This window comes from Papilio machaon, chromosome 26, assembly GCF_912999745.1.
Source record: "Papilio machaon chromosome 26, ilPapMach1.1, whole genome shotgun sequence".
Lineage (NCBI taxonomy): Eukaryota > Metazoa > Arthropoda > Insecta > Lepidoptera > Papilionidae > Papilio > Papilio machaon.
The window spans coordinates 241150-263309 of record NC_060011.1 but is presented as its reverse complement, the minus strand read 5'-3'; the positions used below and the strand labels follow the sequence as shown (position 1 = coordinate 263309).

The 22160-nt window shown below is 33.1% G+C and overlaps 4 protein-coding genes across 4 annotated transcripts; 3 read left to right on the top strand and 1 right to left on the bottom strand.

Annotated features, from left to right (window-relative positions):
- Positions 1 to 701: 701 nt before the first annotated feature.
- On the top strand, positions 702 to 6409 carry LOC106716418. The gene is made up of 8 exons (XM_045684336.1): positions 702 to 814; positions 1182 to 1550; positions 4036 to 4095; positions 4578 to 4724; positions 4862 to 4933; positions 5240 to 5371; positions 5456 to 6249; positions 6401 to 6409. The coding sequence occupies exons 1-8, from the start codon at positions 748 to 750 to the stop codon at positions 6407 to 6409; spliced, it is 1650 nt and encodes a 549-aa protein (XP_045540292.1). The 5' UTR covers positions 702 to 747.
- Positions 6410 to 6480: 71 nt separating this feature from the next.
- On the top strand, positions 6481 to 8257 carry LOC123722485. Its single transcript, XM_045684335.1, has 2 exons — positions 6481 to 8017; positions 8109 to 8257. Exons 1-2 carry the CDS (start codon positions 6523 to 6525, stop codon positions 8255 to 8257), a joined length of 1644 nt encoding a protein of 547 aa, XP_045540291.1. The 5' UTR covers positions 6481 to 6522.
- Positions 8258 to 8353: 96 nt separating this feature from the next.
- On the bottom strand, positions 8354 to 14390 carry LOC106716439. The gene is made up of 7 exons (XM_045684334.1): positions 14351 to 14390; positions 12525 to 12770; positions 11644 to 11703; positions 10771 to 10914; positions 10303 to 10518; positions 10008 to 10220; positions 8354 to 9899 (listed from the first exon to the last, which is right to left on the bottom strand). The coding sequence occupies exons 1-7, from the start codon at positions 14388 to 14390 to the stop codon at positions 8449 to 8451; spliced, it is 2370 nt and encodes a 789-aa protein (XP_045540290.1). The 3' UTR covers positions 8354 to 8448.
- A 538-nt stretch (positions 14391 to 14928) lies between these two features.
- Positions 14929 to 20835, top strand: LOC106716420. The gene is made up of 9 exons (XM_045684333.1): positions 14929 to 14981; positions 15582 to 15864; positions 16134 to 16195; positions 16348 to 16416; positions 16820 to 16903; positions 17013 to 17606; positions 18114 to 18739; positions 18785 to 19631; positions 19736 to 20835. The coding sequence occupies exons 1-9, from the start codon at positions 14939 to 14941 to the stop codon at positions 20800 to 20802; spliced, it is 3675 nt and encodes a 1224-aa protein (XP_045540289.1). The 5' UTR covers positions 14929 to 14938; the 3' UTR covers positions 20803 to 20835.
- The last annotated feature ends 1325 nt before the right edge of the window (positions 20836 to 22160 follow it).

Here is a 22160-nt window from a genome sequence, read left to right as displayed (position 1 = left end):
CTTATGAACCCTTTATTTCCTAACATCATACACTCCCGCCGAGTCTACCGTGGTCCCTTTGTAATGACTGTCGTAGACGCACTGTCTTTGAATCTGGTTATTGTTAATCTAATGATAAAAATATTACGATATAGAATGTAAGTTTTCCGGTGTTAGGAACAGATGCGATGCAGCTGTGGTCAACTGATAAGCTTTATAGTTCTCTCCTCTTATTGGAAAATCAACATTGTGAGCCTCATTTCACTCGCGATGCACAGGGACGGATTCGACACCAATAGAATTAATTTTTTTATAAATTAAGTATGGGATGTAAGTAAGAAATGAAAACAAAATTTAATAGTAACAATCGACTTTAAAGGCTAATATTGTTTATAACTTTTATAAATGGTTAATTAAATAAAGTTATAAGTATGCTAATAATGAAATTCACATTTATACGTTTATACAAGTGATATTTAGGCAGAAGTTAAGGATTTCTGTTCTCCAACTTCCACTTAATTTTGATCTAGGATTATTTATTCCAGTCTTTTTTAACATTAACATTAACGAGCTTTAAATTAATTACTCCAATACATAAATTGATTAAGTAATATATTAACGAATATTAAAGATGTTATTAATTAAATTACTTTCAAATACGTCCCCGTCCGCTTTACAACAATGAATTACGTATTGTAATGACTAAAAGTCATATAAAGCGAGCTCCGAACCACACATCAAACAACTGCAGTGACGTCGCATTGTACAATGGACGTGAAATTTGTGATAATTTTCATCTGCCTACTCGCTCTGCTGCCCACACCTGGACATGCTGGTAAGTCGCACTTTCTACTGAATAATAAAGTTTACTTCTAGAAGAATATAAAAAAAGGTTAATTTAAAGATGGCAACAGTTACTTGATCCATATTTAGAATTGATGTAGCAGTTACCATTTCATTAAGAATAGACATCAAGGTTTTAACCATGTTTGGGTCACAATTTAACAGCATAAGTACAAATATTGATTTTACTGGTGGTGATATTTCGACGATATTGGAAGATCATAAACAATGGGTAGATCAAACAAAATTATAATCAAGGAAAAGCCAAAACTATTAAGAGTTAAGAAATGAGATAGTTTCTTTCTAATAAATCTTTCAGTCACTTGTTGAAAAGTAAATGAGTAATACAATTATTGTAGATTTTTTATACAATAGAATTAGTCCGAAGACACCGGAAGAATTAGATGCATTGAATCTCAAATGTGCACCCGGTCGGACGATATTAAAGATAGAGTCAGTATCAGATAAAAGTTTTGATGATGATGATGGAACAGAGGAAGATGATGGTGAAATAGCAACTGATACGAGACGAGTTCACATGAAATTTCCACCGAAAGACGACAGCTGTAAAATATGCGTCTGCTCTGTAGAAGGCAAAGACGAATACTGCAGCAAAAGACCCGCTATGAACGTCAACGAATGTATGAGGATGACAATGATCAATGACAGTTTTAATAAAAATATACCATTCGATCATGAGAGGTCACTTTCTTACCGGATTAGAAGAGGTTTGTGACTTCAAAAGGGGTTGGGGCAGCTGATAGAAAACTTAGCATTGCTTAGATATCTTGACATTTACATATTTCATGCTTCGTACAATTGTATTATCGATTATTGTAATTTTAGTCTCTTTTAGTTATTGATTTATTCGGCCGCTATGTATATTGACAAATACTGATTAGTGAATTAATAGTTAACAATAAATTCTCGTTCGGTTACTAGTTATAATGTCTTTAATATTAAAGTTCCGATTTTGATTGTAAATCACAGATTACCTTTGGCATAAAGACGAAATCCCGTACTCGGCGTCGAGTCTTTGTTTACGAGGAATGTCTTACTACACTAATAATGAGAATGCGAATAACTCGACGATCGCTAAACAAATGAGAGTCGTGTCCCAGCTGGACTACGGTACCAGGAACATCTGCTACTTCTGCGTCTGCCACACATCCGGTTCGGAACCAGCCTGCATCGTTAGGAACCCATGGTTCTGCGACTACTATCGAATGATGAGAAGACCTAATTACGCTAGGGATAGATATAGATACTTGTTTAAAGAAGACAGACCTGCCTACTTCAGACAACTATCGTATCGTATTAGGAGAACTATGGACGACGGAATAATGGAATTACTAGATAAGGGTATGAATTTAAGGGGAATATCGTGCGTGGTTTTTACTCTAGCCTTTATTTATTCACTGCTATCTGGTTTATGATATCAAGATTTATCTTTTTTTTCTGTGTTATTTTTAAGTACAACGTGTCGTCTTCTGCTACCAATCTAGAGAAATTAAACGAATTGGATTTAAAGATTTTCAAATTTATGATTCCTGATTATTTATTGGATATTAGATGCGTTTATGTTTTCGACTTGTACACAAAAGATTGGTGCTTGCAGGAGGCGACTCGTTGTGCTGTGGACATCCCAATGGTCATCGGAGAATACTGCATGACGGTGTAAGGAGGAAGCTACGCCTGCTGCAGAGGAAGGTGCCCAGAGAGAACATATTAGCTGGCAGTCCTGCTGGAGATTATGTAGATTTTGTTGTCAACAATGATAAATGATATGAAGACAAACTGTCAGCAGACTTATATAATGTTCGTAAGAAACGGGATTCTTACCACGATTAAAAACAACGATCCTCAGAAGTCGGCAATAGCTGAACACCTTTTGGACCCCTCCACCAATCACTGGATTGAACTTCATAGTCCCCAGGTACTATCGACAGAACGCCACTACATACCAAGATTGGTAAGAGAAGCGATTGAAATTGCTAAATGCAAAAATTTCAATCGCGAAGATGGGTTTAAATTGTCGAGTGCCTGGAATCCAGTGATCCAGTATTACAACAAGACTGGACAGCAACCGACTTCGAGTACGCGCACAAATGTGGACACAGTGAGTGTAGTTTGTCGACAAACAAAAATAACATCGAGTGCGGACTTAATGTGCAGTGAGAACGCGGACAGTGGTAGTGGTCGCCGAATCAGAAAGAAGGTAGACCGATACGGCTACCTTTAACATTTTTTACACTACCGCACAACATCAGTCAACCCGTGAACATGGCGCATGCAACTGTGCCGAAATATCGGGAGCTCAAACAGCCTAATCGTGGTAAGAATCCCGTTTCTTACGAACATTATATTTGTAAAAACCACGAAAGTTTGAAGTTATATTGTCAGCAGACTTGTCTTTTGACGAGAAAGAAAAGAATTCTGTGTTGACTAAGAGTTTTGTGTTCAACGAATATTTGTGTAAAATGTTAATTGTGAAGTGATATTGAATATTTCATGTGATATTGTTATATGTTGCGTGTTTGAATTTTTTTGTTACTTTTGTAAAAATGGGTGTTTTGATAATAAAATTATTTGTTACATTTTAATATGTGATGTGTTTATTTGATTGTTGTGAACGGTGTAGTGAAATATTAGATATTGAATATTTAGAAGATATCGCACCCTGAAGCACATTTTTATGTATCAATAGCACAAAGCACAGTTTAAGAAATTTCTATCAGTTGCACCAACCACGACACATTTTTTAAAGTTTTTTTTCACTATTTGTGTGTGCACTTTTTCGTCTCTTCTTTAAATATTATGTTTACATGACCACACGGAGTACTCGCTTTCAATTCAAAGTCTTGACCTACTTGTTTCACAACGATGAGGTTATTTATCATATTCAGGTAATGAATTTAGTAATAGTAATCAATAGGATAGCAAGAATTCATAATTCATATTAATCTTCTTTTCACTATGATAACAATTTTTTATAATTTTTAAATAATCAATCATAATTATAAAACGAACAAAGTTTTAGACCAATTATTTCAGTCGTAATTAAAAAGGTAAGCAAAAAAAAAAATTATGAAAAACCCTAATTTTTTTTTTCAGATGTATGATTTTATGAAAATTGTTTGACTGCTTCATAAAATTTAACAATAACTGATAAAGCAAATCACTTAAATATAATGATTAATGTTGCCATTTCAGTGGGAGATGAGGAAACCGAATGCGTACCATTCTTGTCAGAGTATACAGATTGTTCTGAAGGTAAGTAAACTATCTTAAATAGTAACTATTTATTTTAAAGTACAGGATACGACCACGAATGAAAGAAGGAGGGTTGATTTTATAATATTTTATAATTTAATATCTGTAGCCTATATGTTCTTCCAGACTATGTTCTACATCTGTGCCAAATTTTATTAAGATTTGTTGAGCCGTTCCGGAGATACCTTCTAAGAAACATCCATCCATTTATATATACTTTCGCATTTATTATATTAGTAAGATAGACTTAATGTAAAACCATTGCTCAAAATAATAAACCCTACTAACGGTAGTACCATGAGCCTCCGGGAAATAAATTGGAACAAATTATACACTACTATTGAAAATTGGTATGGTCGTTTAGACTTCAGGTTACAATTGAAATTATATTTATTTTAAAAATTAAAAAAAACGACCTGGCACAAGTATCATTCGATTTGTTTACGAGTGAGGCAAAAATATAAAAAAAAAAACATTTGCAGCCAACGTGTGCACTGGCTGTACTAAATGCTCGTGTTCAGCGGAAGGGCAATGGCAGTGCCAGTTGGTGCAAGAGTGCCCAGGGTCGGGAGACGAGGATGTAGTCAATGCGGATACCATTAGCAACGCCTATGATGTCTTGTTCAATGGTAAGTGACACAAGAAGTTGGAAGAAGTTATAAACCAACCAGTTAATGTAACATTTTGTTTAGTCTACCCTAAAAATGAGAACCTATAAACTAAACGATCAAAAAGTATAATTCATCTAGTGTTACTAATCTTCCAGAACTTTCTAACATGGAAACTAAAGCTGAACCGATAGATCCAGAAATTCAGCCTGAGGAAAGTCGTTTGTTAGGTAAGTTAATAATGTAATCATTGGAAGTTTTTACTTATTATATTCATATACTTTGTTTTTTTTTTAACTTTATTCTATTATTTCAGGTTATTTGATCGCTGTACCTTAACGCACTATTTTCCACTTGTTCCTTTTTAAATAAATAAATCACTAAAGCACATTTGTTACCGCTAAGCACACTATATCAAATGCTTAATTTTTAACTTTCTATTTAAATGATTGTACGTAGTCTATGTCAAGGTAAGAATCTCAAATGTTCTGTGTTCTTATATGGTAATAGAATTGACTATATTTCTGTCTGTACAGGAAGCTATGAAGATTTAGACGAAGGGCAACACATGGCACCAATAGTGAAGAGATCCGTGAGTCAGAATACAAGCACTAATAATGCCAATGGAACTGTTAAGTTTTATAACATCGTTGATGAAATAAATGAAGGTACTTTAAAAAAATATTTCAATTACATAACAATACTATTATTTGTTTTATAACAAGATTTTGAATAACAATAAATGTTTTCAGACACTTTGAAGAATACTAATGAATCAGGTACAATTGAGGCGAAACAGTTTAATGGTGTGAAAGTGCCGAAAATTTCAAGAAGGACCAGTGTTATGAATACCAAAAATATTACTGGAATCAGTGATTTGCATATAGATTTTCATCAACCAAAAGAATTTGATCACCACATTGTTGATAATAAAATAGATTCCTTAGTTCGGAATGAAGAAAAAATAAAAATCTTGAACCCAAGTAAAATAGGTGAAGTGATAGGGAACCACTCACAACAAACCAAAGACAAAGACTTGTCTCAAATAGTTGTTAATGAACTCAAGAAAGGATCTGAAATAATTGGTAATAAGGATATGACTCCTGTTTCAAATATAACTTTTACACCAGAAAATGACACTTTGACTGCAATGGCATTCATTGCTGGTGATTTATTGAGCAAATTGTGGAAGATTGAAAAAGAATCAAGTGTCGAATCAATGGAAACCGAAGTATTGAAGCATGAAAAACTAGCTGATTTATTAGAATTATTTAAAGAACCACTTACAATGAGACAAGAATTATTCATAAAGAATGCTTTAGAAAGACTTTCAAAAGCATTAGATAAGGATAGAAAATTGAAAAATGTTTCACTATGCGAAACTTTAGCTTCGTCAGAGAGTATTCTTGGTAATTCAAGTAATGGCAACCATGAAGATGTTATAGAAATGCATACAAACTGTAAAAACAGCAACGATTCTAAACATCAGCATGCTAATAATCCTTCAGTAAATGGTACTGTAGAGGCAATATCAAAAATACAAAGTGTATTAAATTTAGTTAGGAAATTTGAAAATGTAGAATTTAAACTAAATATGTTGCGAAACGGAATACAGAATGAAAATAACACACAAGATATTGATTTAATGTTAAGTAAAGATGAAAGTAAATCATTTAATGTATTTGGCAACATTTTAGAAAAAATAACCAAACTTCTTTTACCTAAAAAGAGTAAAAAAGCTAAGAAGTTTATGACAAAAGTAAGACATATGAATTTGTTCGGTAACTCAGATGACATTAAAAAAGAATTGAAACAAATTATGGGGATCAATAGTGATCATTTAAATTTAACGTCTAAGGACAAATTAGTAATAGATTATCTTAATATCTTTAAAATGAATCCTAATTGTGCTTTTAAAGGGATATCAAAAGATGCAAGCGTTTTGCCAAGCATTAAAGGAGATACATACGATAATATATCAAAACTTTTAAACGTAAAGTCTATGGATGATATCGTTGAATTAATATCGCCCTCTTCTAATTCAAATACAAGAAAAAAGGAGAAAGAAATAAAAAATATAACTACTGAGGCCTATTTTCAAACGAACAATGACAAAAATAAAGACGAAAAGTTCAATTCAACAAAAAACAAATTAAAAGCTCACATAAGTGCGATTTTCAACGATCTTAAGGAGTTGCAAAATCAAAGTGGAAATTTCTTAAAGGAGAATAAAGATATTGTTAATATTTTGCCATGTCTATATAATTTATTTGATGCAGCAAAAAGTGAAGCTAAAGAAATAACTGGAGTACCTAAAGGTTCAAATTTAAGTAACATAAGTCTAATATTTGAATCATTACGTAATAACCTTATTGGTGGTTCTGTCTCACGTAGAAAGGAATACACTATTTTGCCCGGATCTACAAAAGTATGGGAGAGAGTTATTAAAAATTTAAATAAACGAAGCAAAGATTCACGACGAAATTTTAACAGCGGACATAAATCTTTTCACGAAATTAAAAAAATAATCGACAACGTTGATATGTCATCAAATTCATATAAAGAATACGCAAACTTAGCAAACGTACCAGTTTCTAGTCATTTAATATTGTTAAAAGTTATTCAAGCTAGTGTTTTACAAATCGTAAATGCTTTGGAAAATATTAAATCATTTATCAAAAGTTATATTGAACTGCCAGCAGACGAGGAATTTGTAATTAAGAAATTTATTGATAGCGCAGTAAGAAGTATTAACTTAAATAAAAGAATATCAGATAAATTAAAGTCTTATAAGAAAAAATTACAACGCGAAGATCTTAGTAATTTTAGAGTGGATACTTTTTACAAGCAAGCAATGCGTAATCCTGATTATAATGTATTAGAGACTCCAACACACGGTCAATACGATGAACAAAAAGTTGAATACAATCAAGGAAAAGTCTTCACAAATAATAGATTTATAGATAAACCTAAATTTCTTTCATATACTGTTGATACTAGAGATGTCAGTCGTCAATCGCTGAATGATAAAACAATGAAATTCCAAGAAGTTGATATAAACAATTCTAATGTTTTTAAATTAACGAGAGATCAAATAATAAGTCAATTAATAAAGAATCGTATTGAATTGTACATACGAATTAAAGAAGCCAAAGGAATTAAATCACACCCTGATATCAATTATAATTTAGCAAAAAGGATAAGGAATCAATTGGAAACTGGAAATTATGGTTTAGCAAAAGAATTATTTTCAGTTTTTATTACTAATACTGTAACCGATACAAATGAATTTAGTTCGAAGAATTTCTCCAAAGGTAATGTAAAATTTGATTTAGTGTACTAATTAATATCTTTAAATTATTAGAGTAAGCAGAAAACATTTTATAATATAAAATATGTCACCAGGTTCATCTTCGCAGCATGTCAATATCGATAAGGATGCCATTTTTCCACTGCCGCAAGTCAACGTGAAAAATTCAAGAAACGACGTAAAATTCGTGGCATCGGAAGGTTTGTTAAAACAATTAAATGCATTGAAAGAAATGAATTTTTGAAGCCAGTTTTTCACAAGCTTAATTTGTAAATATTTTTTTTATGATATATTAAAAAATACTAAGTAAATATTTGTTTTTTTTTTTAAATCATTGAAGTTAATTTCTTATTTTAGTAATTCTAATTCCTCTGATGTTCGAGATGTCACTGCTCCTTAGTCTCCTAATTACAGAAAAGTCGAAACATACAACAGTTACAGTTTTTTCGTTACAGTTTTAAAGTTTTTAGCGCCATTAAATTTCCTTTTTAAATAATCAGGTATTATATTTTTGATCCGTCTTATTGACTTGTTGAATGCAGTACTTGATCTTTTGATTCTGTTTAATTTTCCTTTTGTATCCTTTTGCCGCTTAATATTTTGAATTTGTTCTGACAAATCATCTTTGACATTACTTCTGAAAACCTTAACGAAGTCTTTCTTCGACTGTTTTAGTATTTTTTTCACTTGTTGTAAGAAAGATTTCTTTTTCGATTTCTGTTTTCGTGTTGTAACAGTTATGGGCATAATCTTTTTTACATTGTCCTCATTTTGTTGTTTTAAAATTTCTTGAAGTTTAACATATACGATTTTTATGTCCTCTCCGATTCTTGAGGCATAGCGTTCGCTGGTGTCTTTATCGAATAACATAAAACGTCTTGTCTGTGAATTTTGTATAAAAGTTAAAGCATCATTAATTTTGGCTATATCTTTTGATATTTCCAAATGCAGCAGCTTCATGCTGTAGAGACGATCCGAGAGGTGACTGGAGGCAATGCCTCTCGTCATCTTATACCATTTGATTCCAACATCTTTCAAGTCATTTGCCATATTGTACTGAGGCTTGAGTATGCTTCGATTTTTTAAATTGTACTTTTCACCAAAATCGTAATTTACTAAACGATTCAATATTTTCTTGGCTCCTGTAGACAAAGGTGCTAAAGCATTGGACCGAGGCATTTCCTTATCAATCACAATGAGTATTTGTTTTATTATACTAGGAGCTGAAGACACGGCAAATTCATTAGAATTTAACTCGATAAATTTCTTGTACATATTCATATTATTTTCAGTGATTCTTTGAAATTCCCTCATGACATGTACCTTTCCTTGTTTATGTATATAATATTTCATAGCTTGAATTAATATGTTTAAGTTTTCAGGTAGGTCTTTGTAATTGGAGTGTTCTTGTATACCAATGATATCTCTGATTACTTCGTAAATGTCCCTTTCTAATTTAGATTCGTAGTCATCCAAACTTAAAAGTTTATTTTGAACCGAAGTCTTTTGAATTTCTGGTAATATCTCCATTTTGTAAAAAGCTACATAAGTATTTGTCAAGTTTTCTAGTAGAGTCTTATTAATTTTTAAAAACGTTTCGTTTCTTATGTACATTCTAATATATTCTTGCAAATAATCTCTCATGTTTTCTAATTCTTTTAGTTCATTGCGTTTTGTATTAATAAATGCTAAAAGTGGATGAAGAACATTGTCTGTGAGATCTTGTATAGATCGTTTAGAATTATTTAATAATACTTGATTGCGTAAACTTCTTGTTGTGTTTATAATTTGTCTTTTGACAACACGCACCGATTGCCTTTCAAATAGATCATAAGCTTCACGCATTGCAGGAGTTTTTTTTCCATTCGCGTCTAGATTGCTAAAATCTGGAAAAAATGAACACCAATAATTATAATCCAAATCATAATTTTTCTTTCCACGTTATATTTGACTTTATATTAATTTCTTGTTTTTTTTGATTTATTAAAGTTTACCTAATATCTTCTCAATGTTTCCTTTATCCAATTCCGTGGCATTTTCGTCAGGGATCTCGATGTAATCTGTATCCAGTATGTCTTCAGTATGATTTTTCAGCATTGGTAGTAGCAGTTTAGCGGCGTCTCCTATGCTTATATTATAATACTCTGGGAACAAGTCATCGAAGTCCAAATCGGTTTGGTCAATCGATTCATTTTTCTCGGTGGCATCTGAAATTTTAAAATAGCAAGAAATAAACTTAGATTTTAAAGTTCATTTACTTTTACTAAGTAAATAAGATTACAAACTTACTCATTAATTCAAAAATTTCGGTGACTGCATCCATTTCCATATCAGCTGTATTTAAAACATTGTCTATCCCAGCTTGTTTGTTTTCAGACGTGTTGTTAACTCCATTTATTAATGAAGATATTTCTTGTGATGTAAAATTTTCTTCTTTCTCAGTTCCTATCGGCGACACATTTGTGTGAATCGAACGCTTTGTTTTAGTTCTGACGCTCCTCGAGGCTGCAAAGCACATCAAATAAATATTAAAATTGTAATAAAGTATCCAATCAGTTTTGTCAGATGCTTGGTTTTTTCATTATCACATTATTGTGTATTAGTTCTAGTTCATGAATATTTCTTCTTTTGTTTTGTGTTACTTGAAAAAGTAGCAAAATGAATATATGATTTTCCACCGGTTTTCCAATCTTCTAAATGGACCCAGCGCCTGTTATTTTCATAACTGTAAGATATTAAATGTTTGGTAGAACTTACAGTCGTCAATGTACTCCATGAGTTCGACTAGCAGATGGTGGTCTACTTCCAGGGGAGACTGCTGCCGGCACTGCTGCCATCTCCTGCACTCCCAGTTGCCTGCCGCGGAGCACGAGCACCGCGTGCAGCCCAGACACAGATTATCTTAAAGAGAATAGACTAGATTAAAGAAATGTGAATGATTAATTTTATTATTAAAGGTAACCAGTTGCCACTCAACTACAACTACTAATGAATGTTTAACGTTAAAGGTCTTAGGGTGACGAATTTCTTATGATCTGGTTATAGTTTGTTGTAGTCTGTCTAAGGTTGGTGCGTTCGAAGAACTAATCACTTCAGTTTGACGTTTATGTTTCATCATCAGCGCACTATACGTCCCCACCGTGGAGCTTGGAGCCTACCCCAAGTTAGGGGGTGACTAGGCCATAGTAGTCAGCCACGCTGGCCAAGTGCGGGTTGGTTGACTTCACACATATCATTGAATTTCTTCTCAGATATGTGCAGGTTGCATCACGATGTTTTCCTTCACCGTAAAAACGTCGGATAAATGTACATATGTAAATCGAAAATCGAAAAACACATTGGTACATGGAGGGATTCGAACCCAGGACCTGCAGATTGCAAGTCAAGTGCTTAACCCCTGAGCCAGCGACGCCAATATGTTTATAAAAATAAAACATAAAACAGTTATAACACAGAAGAATCCAGGATAGATGGATTTGACGGCTCACTGTCGATTCTTTTTGCCCCTCAACGGAATCAGGATGAAGGGTGAAGGTTAGTTAACCAGTGATTCGGTACGCAAACATGGTTCCTGAGTGTTCTTTGTATTTGACATAAAATAATAGTGTGGAAAGTAGGTAGTACACTCACGTTTGTTGCAATTTGTGTAGCTGGATATGTCTGGTAGGCATTGGCGGGTCGCGCGCGATTCTGAAAACATAATTTACTTTTATTTTTCTTTATAGCAAAAGGTGGCAAACGTACAAGCGGCAAATTTGCATTTGCGACATAAGAGGGAACTCACAGAAAGAGGATACTTCTCCATCTTACGCGTCCCCTCCTAAGCCAGTTACCTTCCCTTTCCATCACTTCCTTGAAAGAAAAGGGTGGGAAGGTGAAATGGATTAAAATTAGGCCTCCGGCAAGCACACTTCACTTGAATGACTTCCATTTCACGCATGTGTGCTCTGTGGTCTTGGTATTTCACCGCTCGAGTTATTGTTAACCTCTGTGTAATTTATATCTTTCTGATAACATTATTTATTAGGAGCTAAATCCTAATAATCTATTTGAAATAATTACGTAATTCTGAGTACCAATCTGAGTTTACTTATTCGTGAAATATTCCATTGTTTGAAGAAACAATTAAATGTTATGCTGCGGCTTGGCCACTGAATAAAGTTGTGTGTAAATTACATATAAATTGTAATACGACATATTCTATTATACGATATTTGTTTAGTGAAAAGTAAATTAAAAGAATGAGAACTGAGAAAGCTAACGTAAATATTTCTTTTTCATTTTTTTTTTTACAAATTCAGTCCAACGTAGAAAATATGATATACGTAAGGTACATTGGACATGAATGAATTATGATTGAAGATTTGATCGTAGCTGTTCCCTGAAGGTTGAGAATATTGAATAGACCTTTGTGTCTAATTTTAGGAAAGGAGTGTATTCAGCCGTGGACATCTATTTGAAGAAGGTTGATGTGGTGATTGAGCATTAGTCACGGCAATATTTCAACAAACCTTTTATAGTTAAATCGAAAAGCAACTCGTCTACTTCAGCTTTTATCGCGGGATTGGTGATCACTTTATCTTGACACTCAACTTGCAGCATTCTGTTGATCGCCCTGTAGTATTCGCATTTCGCGTCGTCCATCTTAAGGCAGTCGTAGGCGTCGCATATTGTGCATTGATACGGAGTCGTTTTGCGATAAAACAATGGCCCAGTTTCTGGATAACGGAAAATCTCCTCATTTTGTGTTGTTGTACCTGAAATCAAGATTCGTTTTACGAAATTATTTTACAAAGACGTCAATGAAAAATATTAAAACCAAACGCATTTTTTTCTTCGGTCATTCTGTAGACCAAATGGTTTTACTGAATACGAAATGTGGGGTGTTACCAAATGTCATAAGTAGTAATATTACATGGAATGGTTAATTTTATACTCAATAAACCAGACTGACTCTATCCCGATGAGAGTCTAGACTCTAGACCAGTGATTCTCAACCACTGTGCCGCGGCACTTTTGTGTGCCGCCAAATTTTGAAATCGTTAAATATGTGCCGCAACAAAAAAAAGGTTGAGAATCACTGCTCTAGACCTTTGTCGGTTTAGTCAGTCTGGTTTATTTGGTATAAAATTGGGTGTCAAACTCAATTTTGCAGAGGGCCATATATTAAATTTTGAATTCGTAGGTGATCCAGATTGAAAAAAAACTGAATTATAAATAAATAATTTATTAAATTAAAATTAAATGAAGTCTAAAAGCTCTAAAAAACATGATTCTTCTTTCTGTGACACATTGCGATCGCGGGCTTTATCTTTGACATGACTGTCTAGAGTCTAGAGAATACGTATCAAATCTCAACTTTACTTTTTAAAATCGGTCGATCCGGTTAAATTAATGGCCTCACATATTAAACCTTAAAACATTACCCTACTGTTTGTTTGAGAAAAATGAGTAATAAACGAAGTTAATCAGGAATCAGCACTAGGAGGCATTGTGCGGCGAGGCTCCAGAACCTCGACATGAACGACCTTGACTAGGTGCTGAACAATCGTCATTGTGGTTGCAAACTAAAATGGGTTACGGGTTGCAGGTGTATAGGGTGGGGACCCTGAACACTATTAACGCAGCCTTGAGATGGACCATAAAGGTAGCGAAAATTCGCGCGAATTTGTAAGGAGTTGGGCTAGTCGTGTAGCAAAGCGAGGAGGGGCTGCGGTTGCGTTCCGTATGGAGATCCCGTGTCCCCTCGCTATCGCTGTTGGCGGCGACCGTGGGGTTTTAGTCGGTGCAGACCCGACATAACTTGTCTGTTTTCCCCAGACAGATAAGTATGCGTTAGGCATTTCCCCACGAAAAAAAAAAAAAAAAAGGAGGCATTGTAAAGAGCAGGGCCAAGTTCGTTCCCATCTCTTGTATTGTCTGTAAAGTTTTTTTAATATTCCAACAAGAACGAGAGACTTTTAAGCGACTTTTAAGAGCTCAGTGCTAAGAAGGTTGTTTAGTACTAAACGAAAATAATCAGTTAACACTAACACGTATTCCTAAAAAGTTCTGTGTTAAAAGTTGACTAATTTCATCATTCATGGCGTTATAAATTTGTATGCATTGATTGGGGGGTGCATTGATTTATGATTTGAAGTCGGGAAAAGATCATATACTAAGGAAATTGTTTAAGGTGCATAGAAAAGAACTATAGATAAATATCCTTATTTTTAAATTATATTTAAATAAGTATCAAAACATGGCCACGTGTCGACTACGATCTTGTGACGTCACAATTTATAACGAGTTAGGTCTACGCTACAGGTGAGGTTACGGATAGCAAAGGAAGTCTCACCTTGTATGCTCATCAGCAGGAAGACCGCCAGACGGTACATTGCGACGACGTGACGCGACAACAATGGGAGATCGAATTTCGCAACAACTAGGTGTGTTTATGCAAACGTAAGTTTTTGAATGGAACGGACTTGGGTCGACGGTAAATCAAAAAGATATAGGTCTACTGAAAATAATGGAAGCTGTAACCGGATAAAACCAGAAAGTTACTGACTTCTCTAAAGCATTCTACGCATTAAACTGTAAGGTATGTTTTGTATACTTTCTAAAGATGTTTTAGACAAATAATTGGGTGTTCTTCAAGGATCCAATTTTGGGTCTATGATGGTTAATAAAAAAATTCTGTAAATAAGGTTTAACTTGATACACCGAAAGTAGAAATATGCTTTTTACTTAGGATAAAGGCTACACTTGCTAGTCCTTGTCTTATCTTTCAATATGTGTATTTAAAATTGGTTAGACATTTTGATGTTTTCGATCCAGCTCTGTGTATGGAATGTGTATTACGGAGATGTTTACAAACAAGTGCCGTGTGATGTTGGCGGCATTGTTTCGCGTCGCGTAATGCGTCGCCGGCCGCCTCCTGAGAATGCTGTTGCTGCTGTTAATCTTGCATAACGTGATCGCTCATGGTGAGTTAGTCCTCTCTCTTTTTCTTCTCAGTTACTTCTTTATTTCATATTCTTCCCCTCGTTCTTTATAAGATCCTTATGTCTCATACATAAGTCTCCCTCTGTCTTCTAGTTCACTGACCAGCTTTTTTCATATTGGTGAGCAATGTTAATTAAAGAACGTCACATGTTAAGACTTCTGACAATAACAATAGCTTACGATCGTTTTTAAGTTAAAAATGACTTTTGAAAAGAATTAAAAGACCAGTTTAGGTCTTTTCAGATTAAAGCTTGTTTATTATTTTTTATTTTTTCTTTGGTTTTATTTAATATGCTTCTAGTAATTTTAAATTTTATCCAAATTGTATTTATGATGTTATTAAAAGTATTTTTTACTCGTGTGTAGAAAATGTTGCATTTCAAAAGCTGAATGTTTAAATTCACGTTTAATTTCTATCCTATATTGTAACTTTATAATATTTATCTTCTTTGGCGAAAGTTTACTAAAAGCTAAAATAGGTGTGTCAACGTGGTGGTAATAATAGATAGTGTTTTTTATTAACTAAGTAAGTTACGATTCAAAAATGAAAGCTTTCATATGATTTTGTTTTGATTTCACAGATTTTCAAACAGATGCTACGTATTCAGTCAATATTACGGAGAAATGCCCTGACGATAGGTATTACTACGAAGAGGATTTGTCTTCAAATGAAGTGGATTCAGGCGTCTGTCGGCTTTGTTTCTGTAAAAATAATACAGCTGTTTGCTGGCTAAGACCGAAATATCAATGTCATACCAAGATTTCTAGGAGAATGAACAAAAGGTTTGTTGATTTTTGTTGTTTAGTATTTATTATTGATAGCTATTGTTTTATGAATTCAGATATTTGTGAATTGGTTTATTAGTCTTTACCAATGATCACTTTTCGTTATGAAGTATGTTGATTGATACTTGATACGAGTAATTTGCAAACTACCGGCATTTGTTTGTTCATCTTTTTTATTGCCTTTCCTGTTTAAATACCATACTGTAGACAATGCACTTCCTTTGTATCTAGAATGTACTGAGGTTTTCAATCGACAGTGGTCTTTATAAATATTCTTTGCAGCCTCTGTACTTTACTATGGCAATGATGACAACAATTTACTAAGACCTGAAAATTTTTATTTACAGCGCCGGGAGAAATCGGAGAAGTCCAGATGCAAATTTTGGGGTAAAATATGCAGTAAAAAACTGTAAGAATATTTTTTACTCAAATAGTTTTTAATTGTTAAATTATCACAAGACATTATTGTCGTAGATTAACAAACAAAACAATAAATAAATAATAATTCAACAATTGATTTTTATGGCAGAACGTATATGTGTTGCAGTGTATTATGTTTAGTTTTCAGTAAAAAGACTTCGCACAGCTGCAAGCCACTCGGCACCACGCTTAGTGACGACTGCCCGCCTGGTAAGTTCCGGCTTGCGAAGGACCAACTAAAATTTTTTCAAATCCAATTACAGGCTGTAGAAATGCCTCATCAGTATTTGGAAGTAAACTCTTTTATAATAGACAACTTTATAATTTAGAGACTTAATCCGATTTTAGCTTCCATAGTAGTATACCTTTAGTTTGTGATTGTAGTTTATAGTTTTATTATCTACTAGCTTTTACCCGCGACTCCGTCCACGCGGAATAAAAAATAGAAAACGGGGTAAAATTATCCTATGTCCGTTTCCTGGTTCTAAGCTACCTGCCCACCAATTTTCAGTCAAATCGATTCACCCGTTCTTGAGTTATAAATAGTGTAACTAACACGACTTTCTTTTATATATATATAGATAAGAGAGATCGCGGTGTCTATTGCTTTCAGATGACTGGTGTCTCGGCTGCACAGTCTGTGACTGCGAGAGATCCGGCCTCTGGAACTGTCACATTTTGAGTTTCTGCTCCGACAGTAAGAAATTTTAATTTTTTTCTATGGTTAAACGGATCATAAATTAGTATTCATTGCATTAATTTCAAAACTAAAAAAAAAAATTGCAATGACTTTATTTTAATTACAGGAAAACTGAAAAAACATTATCAAAACAACAATAAGACTATCAAACGAACACCAGTGGAAATACACTCTAATTTGGACAATCAAAATAAAATCAATACGACTAAAATGCACAAACTGGCGAGAAAAATGGACGTAAATCATAATAATGTGAAGTCGTGGCGCCAAGAGTTTTCAACAACATATCAATATCCATTTTCACCAAAACATGACGATAACGTAGTTATATTCCAAAAGGATCTTGTGGAACGAAAGTCTAAAGATATACAAGGTGTCAGAATAAAAAAGATTATAAATGAGAACAATATTAACGCCAGATATAGCCACAAAGTAGTCCAGAGAGCGATGGCAGCAGTTCACAAAATAATTAATAAGACCGAAAGAAATTTCACAAATTCAACAAAACATAAAGTTATTCATAAACGATCAATGCCGCAACATGATATTAAAAATAACTATCAACATCAAACAACATACGTTAGTCCACATATGTATAAGAAATCAAGTCCGAAAAGATTTAGGAAAAAGTTATCACTCAATAAAATAACAAAGGAAGAACTTAGGAAGAAACGGATAAGAAGAAACATTACCAACCAAGGTAATTATCTTATTTAAAAGTCTGTTTTGAATATTCTGAACGTTGTGCACACAGATGTTCTAGCAGTGTTCAAAAGATTTGCAGACGATTGCCCCCTCCCTGTACCACCGACCGCGTCCCACGATTAACTGCTTAGTACCGTCATTATCATTTAACAAAGCCGCATTTGTAATTTTTTGCTCTCGCTCCGAATTAATTTATTTATTAAAATTTAATTGTTTTCTTGAAACCTATTTGTTTTCGTTGCTTATTATTTTATTATCAAAAAAACTTTTACTTAACTTTATAATTTCGACCGTGAATATTGTTTATAAGTTTTAGGTAAAGGTAAAGTACATGCAATGCTAAATTTATTGCACCAACTATTTATGCAACCTTTTTGGTCAACTTTACTGACCATCGAAGCACGACGTCAAAATCTATTGGCTATCGGCAAAACATCTGCACACTACTAATAGTTTAAGATAATTATTTTTTACCACTATTATATAGTGAAATTTGTTTTAGGTAATTTTACTTCGACGACAGTTAAAACAGATTACAATAATACTTTAAAATCACCGCAAGACAAAGTACCAAATGAGAAGCCAATAACTTTAAATGAATACGAATATTACAAATATAATATAGTGACAGAAGGAAAGTACGATTTAGTAAATAATGATGGAGTTAAAATAAAACATCTAAGTTATAATTACACTTATGGCAATAAAACCATTCAACTTCTAAAGAAAACATCGCAAAACTTGACTGGAACCAATTTATGTACAAGTTCTAATGAATTAAATTTATCAATATGGCACGATGTGAAAGATAAGAAACAAAAATTCAAAACCATAAACATCACAGATATAAAATATCTCACGACTTCAGAAAATGTTAACAACACACTGGATTATAATCAAATTAATTTACAAAGAGACAAGAATAAAATCAGTTTCGATGATTTCGGTCTCGGCAAAGAGAAGGTAACGAAGGAATCCAGTGAAACTGAAGATTTGACATTAATAAATAATATGCTCAATAGTAAAGGAATTTTACAGCACGTTTTCAAAAAACGACCAAGAAATGTATCAAAAAATAGAAATATCGGATCAAATTTTGATTTCATTGGCAATCTTAGGAGCCTGTTTAATAATATTTTTTTCAAAAGTAAAAATGGTTTTTATATAACTAACGATAAATTAAAATTATTCGATAAAAATAATTTAGTAGAATCATTTTGTGTCAAAAACGTAACATGCAGAATCTATCCTCGGGACGAAATTAAATTGCAAATAAAGATAAATGAGTTAAATGGGGAAATGTACAAAGTCATGGAAACTATCAAAATAATTAAAAAACTTTTGCAACAAATGATTAATAATAAAATCGAAGCTGTCGACTTAAACTTTAAACCAAATGTAAGCAGTAATTGTATCAAAAACGGTACACAGAATAAAATGGAGAGACAACTTCAACTGTATTATATCAAGGATAGCATTAAAACTTTCATCAAATCCATCGGCAAGTTCTCATATATTCTGCAAGATATAATTTACATTTTGACTGATAAGAAAAATATGACAAACAATAAACAAAGATTACCACAAAGACCATTGCGCTGCACAAAGGCAAATGAAGTAGGTAAATCCAATTCTAAAACAGCGATCGCCGAACAACGGTTTAAGAAGATTAAAAAAGTTTTAGTGAATTATAATGTTTTGCAAAATACGTTTATAAAAAAAGTTTATGATATGCTAACAAAATTAGAATCCAATTTAACTCACACGGAAAAGAAAACGAAAGTCAAAAAGCCAGAAAGATTTGACGACAGTGACTTCACTGCAAGTCTCGCTATCGATACGTTTACGAAAAACATTATTAACAATCTGAGAAAGCTGAAAAATTTAGCTAAAAAATTAAGTTCTGCAACAACAAATAGAAGAAAGAGGAGTGCAGTTGGTGACAACGACGCAATCGAGTATTTATTAACAATTATGGAATACTTACTAAAACAAAACTACCCACTGGACGCTGCTCCCGGTATGATGCATATTTTATTATATAACCTTCTTATTTCAATTTGATAATATCATCTCAATTCTATAGCTATACGTACATATTAATATTTGTGTTTTATATTTCAGTAAATGATGGCATTGATTTATTAATAGATGCAATTAAACATGCTCCTGATATAAAACCAATTAAGAAAAAAGTTCTTGACATTTCTACAACAAGGTCATATCCGTGGCGAACGGAAAAAGCGACCGCTGAGACATTTTCGTATGTAGACAACATCTATGGATTGGATAGCTTAGACAAAGAAATTAATGATACCTCTGGTTCAGACTACAATCAAGTCACATTTTCAAAGACCACGGATGACGGTAACGATAAAATAGAAGATTTCCAGAAAATTCTACAAGCTTCTAAGAAAATTAGTAATAGTTTTAGATTATCGAATTTTAATAACATTCTTAAGAATGCCAAATTAAAATCAATGTCAACAACATCTGCTCCTATTGTTACCACGACCCCTATGATCCAATATGATTTTCTCAAAGACAATATTGCGGAATCCGACACAGACACATCTGTAAAAATTGAACCTGGAATTCCAAATTATGACCGAAATGATATTGACAGTTTTAAATCATTTAACAATGAAAATAAACCAGATATTGAAGAAGTGTCCCCGAATTTAATCAAACTCAATGAAGACAGTGACGTGGATATTCAAGTAACGCTTCCAACTCGAACAAAAGCAACAGTGAGGACAACTCGTAAATTCCATCATATGGTTCGTGATAAGTTTGATAATCCTAAAATTGTAGCATACGTTGGTAAGCCTACAAAAACATCAAAAATTGGCTGGGTTGATTACGATCTAGGTGATGATGGAAGCAAAAAAACTGAAAGGAAAATATTCACTAAATCCACCGAACGATCTACTGCATCTGGAGCCGCTTCAAAAAATCGAGCTCTGTCTACAGCTGATAAAAACGACGTTAGTGCTATATCTAAAGAAATAATGGCCGAAGAAAAGAGGAAACAATTTTATAAATTAATGCCAAATTCTGAAGTTAGAAAATTTACGTCACACAATATGTTGGATGACTTGGCGATAAAGTCTGAACTAGATTCAGATTCAAAGGATACAGAAGGTGAAGATACGTATGTGAATGACGTATTCCCCTCGTACCTCACATAGTTCTTTAGCAACACATAGGTATTTAAAAAGCTAAATCTGTTTTTTTTTATATTTTTTTTTAATTTTAATGACAATCTATTAATATGTATTATATACCACAGAACTCCATTGCAATAGTATTTTTATTAATACATGTTTTCATCTCTTTCATTATTTTTGACAAAACGGAGATAGCAATATGTATTATTACAAGTCTCACGGCAGTAGAATTCTGCAGTTAGTTTTAAAGGACACCGTTAATTATATAATTTTTTACCGTACCAATTTTTATTAATACAGTAATCAAAGTATGTTGATTTTTGTTAAAATTACTTTTTAAAGATAAATGGATGTATGACTGAACATACTACGATCATAGAATTAACAATTGACGTACAATAACCATATAAAGAAGTTAAGATTTTTGTAATCGCAAACTCTGTTGGTGTATCAACAAAATTTGTGCAATGCTTATCGGGCGTAAAGCAGACTGAAAAATCTCATACTAATTTGGACATAATTGAAGGAGATTTTCACAAATATTCATGCTCGGCCCACTGATTAATTTTACATGATGTATGAGTTTCCTATCGCCATGTTTGCTGTTTTGTTAAACGATATTTAAATTAAAATGTTATAAAAAATATTTAACGGAATATTTGTTTTATTATTCATCAACTTTTATCAAATAAATGCTAAACAAACGAAAAATTCTTCATTTCTCAGTATCTAGAGAAGGTTAGAAACGTAACTCTTATAATTATTCATAGATACAATGAAATATATACATAGTTAAGTAGTTAAACATAAGTCTAAACAGCATAGAAATTGACTAACAAATACACCTCATCCAATGCGCTTCCACAACATTGACCAAATTGTAGAAGTCAGGGACTAAACAAGACGCGATCAATAAGGGTCACTTATGTCCGCATGGCTAACTTACCTGTATTTAATTCTTAGAGTATTAAACCACTTACAGCGTAGTCTAATTACATAGGTTTAAATCTAACTGCATCTATACTTTAATTACAGCAATGTGTCGGTGCTGCAAGGAGGTTGCAGCGTTCTGCATCGTTGCCTCCTTCCGTTTGCTTCGCTGCTCTTTTGTATAGTTTAATTACTCATTGACCTTCGTCCCTTTCGTATTCAGTTAAACAAATAATGAATAAGAATGAAATAATTTATAACTTGTCTATAGCTATGGTTTTATTTTGATACACAAGCGAAATTATCAAAGCCAAATTCCTTCCGGATCATTTGTTTGGACCTTGTTTAGACGTACGTCACAAACTACGGTCTAGTTAACGACCTTCGTTGTTTAATAAAACATTATGTACATTATGATTTGATAAACTAGTTATTTTGCTCTGGGTTTT

Bases quoted from the DNA above. Each gene is read 5' to 3' on its own strand.
- LOC106716418 (XM_045684336.1), top strand. From the start codon at position 748: ATGGACGTGAAATTTGTGATAATTTTCATCTGCCTACTCGCTCTGCTG. The intron at 815-1,181 runs GTAAGTCGCACT...CAATTATTGTAG, and splicing joins GCCCACACCTGGACATGCTG to ATTTTTTATACAATAGAATT. The intron at 4,725-4,861 runs GTAAGTGACACA...CTAATCTTCCAG, and splicing joins CTATGATGTCTTGTTCAATG to AACTTTCTAACATGGAAACT.
- LOC123722485 (XM_045684335.1), top strand. From the start codon at position 6,523: ATGGGGATCAATAGTGATCATTTAAATTTAACGTCTAAGGACAAATTA. The intron at 8,018-8,108 runs GTAATGTAAAAT...ATATGTCACCAG, and splicing joins TTCGAAGAATTTCTCCAAAG to GTTCATCTTCGCAGCATGTC.
- LOC106716439 (XM_045684334.1), bottom strand. From the start codon at position 14,390: ATGTACCGTCTGGCGGTCTTCCTGCTGATGAGCATACAAG. The intron at 12,771-14,350 runs GTGAGACTTCCT...TCTTGATTTCAG, and splicing joins CCTGCTGATGAGCATACAAG to GTACAACAACACAAAATGAG. The intron at 10,915-11,643 runs GTGAGTGTACTA...ATTCTCTTTAAG, and splicing joins CTACACAAATTGCAACAAAC to ATAATCTGTGTCTGGGCTGC.
- LOC106716420 (XM_045684333.1), top strand. From the start codon at position 14,939: ATGCTGTTGCTGCTGTTAATCTTGCATAACGTGATCGCTCATG. The intron at 16,904-17,012 runs GTAAGAAATTTT...TTTTAATTACAG, and splicing joins TTTGAGTTTCTGCTCCGACA to GAAAACTGAAAAAACATTAT. The intron at 18,740-18,784 runs AATAATATTTTT...TATATAACTAAC, and splicing joins GCAATCTTAGGAGCCTGTTT to GATAAATTAAAATTATTCGA.